The sequence below is a fragment of the Branchiostoma belcheri genome, unplaced genomic scaffold, assembly GCF_001625305.1.
Source record: "Branchiostoma belcheri isolate BF01 breed outbred unplaced genomic scaffold, Haploidv18h27 scaffold68, whole genome shotgun sequence".
NCBI classification, from domain to species: domain Eukaryota; kingdom Metazoa; phylum Chordata; class Leptocardii; order Amphioxiformes; family Branchiostomatidae; genus Branchiostoma; species Branchiostoma belcheri.
In genome coordinates this window covers 1,626,201-1,636,977 of record NW_017804331.1, presented here as the reverse complement: position 1 = coordinate 1,636,977, position 10,777 = coordinate 1,626,201, and the positions used below count along the sequence as shown (strand labels likewise).

At 41.5% G+C, this 10,777-nt stretch overlaps 1 protein-coding gene across 1 annotated transcript in view; it reads left to right on the top strand.

Annotated features, from left to right (window-relative positions):
- LOC109484007 (fasciculation and elongation protein zeta-2-like) overlaps nt 1-116 on the top strand; it is a 50,322-nt gene extending 50,206 nt beyond the window's left edge. Inside the window, exon 9 of the mRNA XM_019787163.1 lies at nt 105-116. Coding sequence (XP_019642722.1) covers nt 105-116 — 12 coding nt within the window. The remainder of the gene's footprint in view (nt 1-104) is intronic.
- The last annotated feature ends 10,661 nt before the right edge of the window (nt 117-10,777 follow it).

Genomic DNA, 10,777 nt, shown 5'->3' with positions numbered 1-10,777 from the left:
TTCCATGGTAGCTGCTCTTGACAAACAAGTTACATAGATCTGTATACTATGTATGACAACTAGGTTCAAGAAAAGGTTGACTTTTTCATATGTTTGCTTTTCAGTTGAAGCTATGAACAGTTTACGTTCCATTAACTTGACTTACTTAGAAATAGGTGACATAGATATGTAAGGCCACACCAATATAATTTCTTGGTTAACGGATTCGCCCGCTTCGTTTTTTTCTGATTTGCAAATCATCTGCAAAATGCTCATATTTTGCTCTGAACAGTTGAAAACAGTCCTTTTCATCCTAGTTGTTACAGTTATTCCATCTTTCAATGCAATGGTATCATTAAAAGTTAGAAAATTCATTGTTTAAATTTTGAACCAGCCTGGTGTGTTGACTTCATGGCTCCTATATAATTGTACCATTAAGTAGGCTGCGTCGAGCTGGCCTCCCAAGCTCTGACCTTGTCACAGTGTATTGTGGGTATATTCGACCAATAGTTGAATATGCCACGCCCTGTTGGAATGCGGGTATCACAAAAAAACAATCTGACAGCATAGAAAGAATCCAGAAAAGGGCATGCAGAATCATGCTGGGTAGAAGCTATCACTCATATTCCGAGGCCCTGTCAACTCTTGACCTCCAACGTCTGTCTGAACGGAGACTGACCCTGTGCCGGGCCTTTGCCCTTTCAGCCACTAGGTCTAGGCACGCCCCCTGGCTACCCCCAGTTAGTAACCACTCACACAACATGCAGCTAAGGCAAACACGGCGCTACAAACCACCCATTGGGACAAAAAGATATTTATGCAGTCCTGTCCCCACAATGCTGAACATACTGAATAACCTTGCCATACAGTAGATTTCATTTTATGTTGTTGCACATGATGTAATTGTACTTTTTTATTATTGTCAGTTGTACCTAAGTAATTTGCCAACAGAAGTTGTATGATGTAATTTTAGCATAAATGTGTATTATTCTAGCGTATAAGTGGTGTTTAATGCCTCTCAAGGCACTTTTTATGTATATATTTTACGTATTAGTCATGTAATTTTTTAAAAATTTGTAAAAGCTTCTCAATTCAGCCTTTGGCTGCAAAAAAGCTTCTAACCTACTGTACTATGTATGTATGAAGTATGTGTTTCTGCAAATAAACCAGTCTATAATATTTTGGGCCATAATAGGATGCCTAGGCCTATTTTTATTTTTTTCGCCCTCCCGCTCCATTATTTTTCCAGAAAAATCCGTTAACCAAGAAATTAAATTGGTATGGCCTAATGTAATCTTATAAAGAGATTGGAGATAGAGTGGCTCCCTCATGTGTTTGCTTTTCAGTTTGAAGCTTTGAACATTTTTCCAGCGTGCAGTGTTTTTGGAATGCTGCTTTTAAGTTTTCGCTTAGCAGGAGAAACACTGAAATCCTATTTAAGGCTACACGGTTTGACCATCAGCCCATTTGAGCAGCTCACATGATGGGGGGGACCCCTGGCCAGGCTGACTTCCCCTGCATAGTTATCAGGCCTAGGAAAAAAATGCTTTGTTTCCTGTTTCAGTCCTGAAAAAACTAGTCTCGGTAGGTAGGGATTAGCTTTTTTTTTTCTTTCTTTTTTTTTATTAGGCTTTGACAATCTCTAGTGATCCTACTTGTGATCCAACTTATACAATGCAGTATAACAAAGTAAAACCTGCATGACGACGATATCTTCAATGTCAATGTTGGAAAACCCATTGTACTTTTTGTATTGATTTAATTACTTATTATTTATGTTTGTATGGATTTGGTTCTTATCCGTGACCCCTCCCCTCAACTTCGACCTTGTTGAAAAGCGGCCTTGCGCCGATCAAGCATTCGAAGGAAAATAAAGGCTTTGACTTGACTTGACTTGACTTGTACAACGTTTCAACACTCAGGTGTCAGGTCATGAAGCTAGAAAAGGCAGATTTAGCTCTAAAAATTTATGTCCCTTCCAGGATTCCATACAAAAAAAAGGCCAGGGTCAGCAGTTTTTTCTAGGGTCGGTCGGGAAACAGGAAACACAACAGTTTTTTCCAAGGCCTCACAGCCTGCAGGAAGATGCTCATCTGGTGCACTTCCTCCTGGATGGCAGGCAGGGGGTCTGCCCCGCTGCCGTGTAATTTGACGAGGATGGATTTTTGCGCGATTACAGACCGCTGCTCCTGGGGAGATGCTCCGTCATTATCACTGAAAGGTCGGGAAAAGGCAGCCGTAATCAGGGTGCAGTAGAAAAGTACGCAAGGTCACTACATGGGGAAAGGTCTGGATAGGAGCAAACTTCGTAATCAGGGTGCAGTAGAAAAGTACGCAAGGTCACTACATGGGAAAAGTCCTGGGTAGGAGCAAACTTCGTAATCAGGGTGCAGTAGAAATGTACGCAAGGTCACTACATGGGAAAAGTCCTGGGTAGGAGCAAACTTTGTAATCAGGGTGCAATATAAAAGTACGCAAGGTCACTACATGGGGAAAGTCCTGGGTAGGAGCAAACTTCCAAATCAGGGTGCAGTATAAAAGTATGGAAGGTCACTCACTCACTCACTCACTCACTCACTCACTCACTCACTCACTCACTCACTCACTCACTCACTCACTCACTCACTCACTCACTCACTCACTCACTCACTCACTCACTCACTCACTCACTCACTCAATCCTCTTCTGAACCTAGTGGTTCTTGAGGCGACAGGAAGAATTTCCATCTGGCCCTATCTGCAGCTGCGTCCGGGGCTGTGTCCAGAGTCAGTCCCTCTCTTTAAGGTCCCTCTGTATTGTTCTCCTCCACCTTCCGTGATGGGAAAAGTCCTGGGTAGGAGCAAACTTCATAATCAGGGTGCAATATAAAAGTACGGAAGGTCACTACATGGGGAAAGTCCTGGGTAGGAGGCAAACTTGTGAGCTGAACAGGTCAGGGCTCGATTGGTCATGGAAGGTCAATGAGATTCATGGAAAATACGACTTCATCTTCTGGGGAAATTCAGCGTCACTGGGAGCACGGAAGATGTCTGAATTAGATGAAGTGTTGACTTGATTGAGATGAATTTTTACATCTCGCCTTCTTGCTATGGACTCATCATGATCCAAGGTTGAGCTGGCTTTGGTAGGTTCAGCTCCTAAAAACATTTGTCTGAATATGGCTAAATTACACAAACCTCTAACTTTATTGAGATGAATTTTACATCTCTCCTTCTTGCTATGGGCTCATCATGCAGTGAAGCTGTACTAGGTTCAGTTAGGTCAGTAGAGTGAGGCTTCTAATAACATGACCACAGTTGACTGAACACATGTATGTCATGAAGTGTTGACTTTTTGAGATGAATTTTACCTCTGTCCTTCCTGCTATGGGCTCATCATGCAGTCAAGTCTTTACTACAGTCAGATCAGTAGAGAGAAGCTTCTTATAACATGACCACAGTTGTCTAAATTACATGAAGTGTTGACTTTATTGAGATTAATTTTACTTCAGTCCTTGCTGCTATGGGCAGCATAATGCACTAAAGTTGTACTAGCTTCAGTTAGATCGGTAGATAGAGGCTTCTAATAACATTCTTCTAACATCTAATTCGTGGGGTTGTGTGGCGCAGTCGGTAGCGCGTTCGGCTCACACCCCAGAGGTCGTGGGTTCAAACCCTGCCCATGTCACCGATCTTGTGCCCTTGGGAAAGGCACTTAACACGAATTTCCTCACTTCACTCAGGTGTAAATGAGTACCTAGCTTCGGTTAGGGACGTCCCTCGGATAGGACATTAAATGGAGGTCCCGTGTTTGGGAGAGCCACACGCCACGCACGTTAAAGAACCCACCGCACTTATCGAAAAGAGTAGGAGACCTTCCCGGTGTGAGTGGTTCAAACCTTACAGTCTGGTCTCGGGGTTGACATCTTTGAAGAGGTGATAGTCACCTGTTATGTCAATCCTTCCACAAATGTGGTAAATCGTCATAAAAAAAGAATAAAATAAAAACATGCCCACAGTTCTCTGGGGTCTGAAATGGTGCCTTGCCTTTCATCCGATGCATGCACAGTCATCACAAGAGAAAATAAAACAGTGGCATCAGCTGTATTAGAATATAGGTGTGTTGGGTTGCTGATAAGATGTGCAGTCCTGAAAAGTGCTTCGTCGCGATGATTTTAGTGCATTTTTACACTTTCCATTGAAAGCGTTTGTGCCGAATCTTCCTCACGCCTGTACCTATCGGGAAGACGTCGATATTCGGTGCCAGAAAGTTGAGCATCACGACGCAGGGCTCGAAATTCATTTTTGGGAATAGGTGCACTGGTGCACACAACTTAAAAAATTGGGTGCACAAAAAATATTTTAGGTGCACTATAACAATGACTGTATTATTTTTCTGACACTTAAGAATATGCTGTAACTACCATACATTTGACATCTTCACATACATTAAATCTAAGACAATACTTAGGTGCACAACTCCAATTTTGGGTGCACTAAGGTGTACTTTCACTAGTGGGGTACTTTCTGTAAGGCTTATTTATAGATATCACTTTATGTATTAGTCATTAAACGCTCATGTACTTTATGTAGTAGCCATTTAATGCTTATGGTCAATTAGGGAGGCTCTATGTCTATGTGAATGTTTGCGTTAAAATGAATTTAAAAAATTTTTAAAAAGGTGCACGTGCACCCAGTATTTCGAGCCCCGCGACAAGAAGATTAATTTGGGCGGCCTGGCCGGCTCCCAGCACACAGATCTCTCCATCAGTGGTGCAGCTTGTCCAATTCCCCGCGATGGACCGACAATCAGATTAAGTAGAGGAGTGACGGCAGCCAGGCTCTCCAGCTATCTGATGTTGGAGCCATTGATTCTACAATCCAGATGGTTCCCGAAATGATGCATGATGCGGCATTGACACCGCCGACATTTGGAGGTCACGCCGGGTTCAGACCCAGGGGTAGGAATTCCATGTAGATGAAAGAGCGATGAGCTACCCCATCACTGTAATTATAGTACATACAGGTGGGAGCTCAAATGGGTTACTGCCCAAATCCAGGAAGAACGTTTCTTACTGCCATGCTTTCCAACACTCCAGAAAGTACCTTTGTTACTGTCAGTGTGAGTAGAATACTAGGAACATGGATTGACATCATGAGTTCGTATAATTCTTACATTGTGTATACAAGTGCTACTTTTCCCAGGCCATAGAATAGTTCAAAGGTACTTTGTTTGTAAGAAGAGCACGTAATATTATGACGATTAAGCATCCAGGTAGTGAAATTCACACTCCAAATTTTGAGTTGGAGAACAGTTTAAGTTTTTCATAATGTAATTTACCAACTCAGATGAACTTTCATGCAAATTCACAAGGAATTGTTACTGAAGCATGTAGATGGAAGAGCGATGAGCTACCCCATCACTGTAATAGTACATGTACATACAGGTGGGAGCTCAAATGGGTTTGTACTCACTGCCTCATTCCAGGAAGAACTTTCTTTTTTTAAATATTTTTATTACACTTCAAATACATTCATGTACAAATTGAAGATATGGAAAAAGAGAAGAGATATAAACAAACAAACAGAACATTTTTCTGTCATTGCAAATACAGTACTAGGATACATAGTGGGAGCTCAAATGGGTTTATGCTTTTCTTACTATCGTTGCAAGTAGAATGTACTAGGAACATGGATTGACATCATTTGTATCACATAAGCCTCACGTTACTACTTAGCCCAATTTGCATTGGATTATGAGCAGCTTCACATGTGTTAGTTACAAAACAGGTGACCGGTACAAATAACAAGGATAACTGAAGGAGGGAACATAAATAACTGAATCTGTGGGAGTAAAGGACAAGACAAGTACATTTAGTGTGTTAGTATAAGCTGTACAATTTGCATATTAGTGCTATTTGTCCCATTTTTAGTAAGAAGACCATTGTGATTTTATGTCAATGAAAGTTAGACATCCAGCTAGTAATCAGATACACAAGGAATTGTTACTCAAGCAACTGGATAGCTTTTGAAAACAAACTGTCATACTTCGGACAGTTTTTAAAATCTATCCAATTGCTTGAGTAACAATTCCTTGCATAGATGTAATTTCATACATTCTCATATTCATTCATACACATACACATTCTTTCAAAGTTTCATACCTATTATGTTAACAGTAGCATTTTCCTCCCCTGCTGAGGAAGTATTGTGTGGATAACTCATGTGAGGCATAGGAAAAAAAATGTTGTGTTTCCTGTTTCCTGACCGACCCTAGAAAAAACTGCTGACCCTAGCCTTTCTCATGTGGACCCCTGCATGGAACATAAACTTTTCGAGCTAATCAACCTTCTCTAGCTCCATGATCTGACACCTGAGTGATGAAATGTTCTACAATCTGTTTTCCAACATTGACATTGAAAATATCCTCAGTTTAAGTGTCCTCATGCAGGTTTTACTTTGTTAAACTGTATTATATAAGTTGGATCAGTACTGATTGCGTAAGTAAGTACATTGTAAATGAATAAAGTTTTGAAAAAGTGAAGAAAAAACGTATAATTCCTACCTAGCGACCCTAATTTTTTCAGGACTGGAAACACATTTTTTTTCCTAAGCCTGAGGCCACACCAATTTAATTTTGTTGGTTAACGGATTGGCCCGCTTCATTTTTTTCTAATTTGCAAAAAAAAAATTCAGAACCAACTGCAAAATGCTCATATTTTGCCCTGAACAGTTGAAAACAGTCCTTTTCATCCTTGTTGTTATAGTTATTCCATCTTTCAATGCAGTAGTATCATGAAAAGTTCAAAATTTAGAAGCAGCCTGGTGTGTTGACTTAATGGCTCCTATTGTACCATTTTGGGCCATAATAGGATGCCTAGGCCTGTTTTTTTCGCCCGCCCGCCCGCTCCATTATTTTTCTACCAAATCCATTAACCAAGAAATTAAATTGGTGTGGCCTGAGGTATTGTGTGGATGATTTATGTGAGCATACCAAATGTAATTTGTCAGGGATTTAGTTAAGTGGTCATCAGAGCCGAGGTCAGGGAGGCTGACCTCACCACGTGTGTGGTGGGATGATGAATGAGTAGGCTTGTGGAAGCAGGGCGCGAAATAGTTTTTTCTGCACTTAGTGCTGTGTACCTAAACCCACATTTAGGTTCAAGTCCAGAGGTTTAGGTTCAGTTCCGGACTCGTAAATCCGGACCAAAACCCATGGCATATACAAAATTGCATGTTGGCAACCTTGCAATGTTGTCTGGGCAAAACTGGCCCCACATAACATGGAGGCCGACACTTGACAATGCCCGATGGCATTGTTTTCTTCATTTTGCAGCACAGATTTTGCAAGATCTATGGAAGGTTTTAGGTGGTTTGGAAAGAAAAGGGGTATGTGGCATGGGTTTTTTTTTGTTGTAATAAGTCCGGAATCGGTTCTTGACTTTTAGTTTTTTTTTTACTTGAACCTAAACATTTTTACAAGTCTGGAACCAGTCCAGTGAACTGGTACACAGCACTACCTGCACTGGTGTAGGTAACACTAAAAATTACCTGTATCACTCAGAAACAAGGAAGCACAGATCATGCTAAAAAACTAGAACTCAGAAAAGAACTTAAACTCAAATCATACTCAGACTTTGAGAAGTATGTGTCACTTTTCAGAAACCATTGCCAATTTATACTTTTATACTGCATATAGTTAGTAACAGTAAATGCAGCAAATAAAAATCCACATATGCCTACATGTATATATAAACCCAGTACAGGGACCAGTGCAGGTTAGGTAAGAAGCAGGATAGCAGCTAGATTATTAGCACGCAATGTAAGTGTACGTCAGTGTATCTTTGAAACAAAATTATTCAGGCATACTCCGACATGAAAACTGCCAATGGCAAGACAACATTCGCTAGTTTGGGCCATCATAATAAGATGCTAACAACAGATAAGTGTCCTAAAATTAGGGCATCAGATTTGTGGGTAATATTTATTACACTCCATAGTCATATCAAATACGTTAATAATCCCCATGAGCATCCTGATATGGTTTGGGTCATGGTAAGTTGCTAATTGTCCTGTCCCTGGTGCTGAATCTACAGTGACTGTACAGTACTGCACGGCACTGGAAAGGGATCACATGAGTAGTCCTGATTTCGTATGATTTTACTATCATTGACAGCGTAAAGCTTAATAATTCACAAAAATATGAATACCTTATTAAATGAACTGAGCATAAATAAATGTACAGATAAATTGCAATCAACAGTAATCATAACCAAACATAAATATAATAACGTAAATAAACCGACCATAAAAAACCTGGTAAAGAAACTACCAATCAATCCAAAAAGTTGAAATAATACACAGCCTGTTGCTACGTAAAATTGGTCCAGTTTTGTAGAAACCTCAGCATATTTTGATATCCCAAAATAACATGGTGATACCCTGAGGCACGTCTGAAATGACACGGTTGATTTGGCCGTCCCTGGCAGCCGTGCCAGTTGGAATCTGCAGACAGATAAGATAGGAACCTGAGGTTCATGGTTAGAGTACAGCACGTGAGTCGGGAGATGGATGATGCAGGCAGAGAGATTCCCAACCTGGTAGGGGGAATGGGAGGGCACTCATTGGTATGGCTACTATCCGTCAACCTAGACACAGGCACGTACACTCATTTGCATACTCGGGAATGGGTGGCCACTCCTTGGTATGACTACTATCCGTCAACCTAGACACACGCACGTACACTCATTTGCATACTCGGGAATGGGTGGCCACTCCTTGGTATGACTACTAGTACCATCCGTCAACCCAGTAACATGCACATACACTCATTTGCATACTCGGGAATGGGAGGGCACTCCCAGGGATGACTACCATCTATCAACCCAATCACATGTACGTACACTCATTTGCATACTCGGGAATGGCTGGGCACTCCCAGAGATGACTACTATCTATCAACCCAATCACATGTACGTACACTCATTTGCATACTCGGGAATGGCTGGGCACTCTTTGGGACGACTACCATCCATCAGCCTAGTGATTTGCATACTCGGGAATGGCTGGGCACTCCCAGGTATGACTACCATCTATCAACCCAGTAACGTACACGTACACTCATTTGCATACTCAGGAATGGGTGAGCACTCCTTGGTATGGCTGCTAGTACCATCCGTCAACCCAGTAACATGCACGTACACTCATTTGCATACTCGGGAATGGCTGGGCACTCCCAGGTATAAGGTCTCGGACCGGAGTTTTTTTTCACGATTTTGGATCCGGCGGACACCCTCAGACCGAAGGGCTATAACTCCGCCAAAAAAAGTACGCCGGGAAATCTCATTACATCAGTCAACGGAGGTTTCCAGCCGGCTTCCGATACAATTTTGGTTATTGTCCGTCGACTCTATAATTTGGGTAGAAACTGTAGTTAAACGTAAATTTTGGATACGAAAAATGTATTTTTTTGGCAGTTTTTTCAACGGACCTGCTTGGAAAAAACGAATTTTCCCAGGCTAACGGCTTATATGCTGAAATAGCTTACTACTTTCTGTTTCTGAAAAACAGAAAAAAAATATAGGTTGTTGCGATAAGTTTTTCGCAAAATCCGGTGACGCGAACCCCTAGAAATTCCACATAGAACGCAGCTATTTGGGTCATCAGGCGACAAACCGCATCACCCTTGCTCGCGGACTAATACCAAAAACGCTTCGCTGGCCGTCCAACTTCACCGCGACGAAAAACACTACAATCCCAAGGCTTTTTGATCAATTCAAAACCTAGTTGAAAATCTACAGCGATCGCCGAGCTATGGGGAGCCAAACCTAGCGTGACAACCTCGCAGATCCGGCGATTTACTGCGCACTATTTGGAACCCTGGTCAGAATTAAACTCCGACCCGGAACCTTAACTACCATCTATCAACCCAATCACATGCACGTACACTCATTTGCATACTCGGGAATGGATGGGCGCTCCCAGGGATGACTACCATCTATCAACCCAATCACATGTACGTACACTCATTTGCATACTCGGGAATGGGTTGCCACTCCCTGACTGCAGGATAACTACCATCCATCAACTCAGTCACACGCACACATACACTCATTTGCATACTTGGGGGAGATTCATTGTTGCAGTGTGGTGGGACTGGTGATTTGATCTTTGAAATAGTGTGAAACTGACGTCGTTGATGTCACATCACATCAATATTCTATCATAGGGCAATAAAAAAATTGACACATCTCTATGCAAAACAGTGTTGTTAGTTTGTACACAGTTTGAGTGTATTTGGTATCAGTATTGCATGCTGAGATCACTCATAAATGCACACAGGGTTATCTTTAAGATTGAAGTGTTGATTGGTGTCGTGGAGTGTCAGAGGGTCACAGTTTTTCATCAGATTGGCTGATGGCAGCGGATCATATTCTAGAGAGAGCTGTACACATCTCCATTCCATCTACTTGTCCTGGAAAAATGTGATCAGATCCTGGGAGTTTGGCTACTTCAGTTGTTATGTTGTAATGTTATGTTGTGTGTGTGTAACTAGTACAGAAACACTGGTCTGTGTAGTAAATGGAGATGGGCTATATAGATCTATCACATATTCTGACTACAGTCGTGCAGGTTAGATTGTAATACTTTTCGTTTGCTAGTATTTTGTTCGTACAACTACTGATCCATCACCTTTCTTTGATTAAAGAACTAAAATAATGTAACCAGTACGTTAATTGTGAATGCAGGCCTGAACCTGCTCATATTGTGTGGAAGAAAGGTCCAGTTATGAGGATTTTAATCAATTTGGAGTCAAAGTT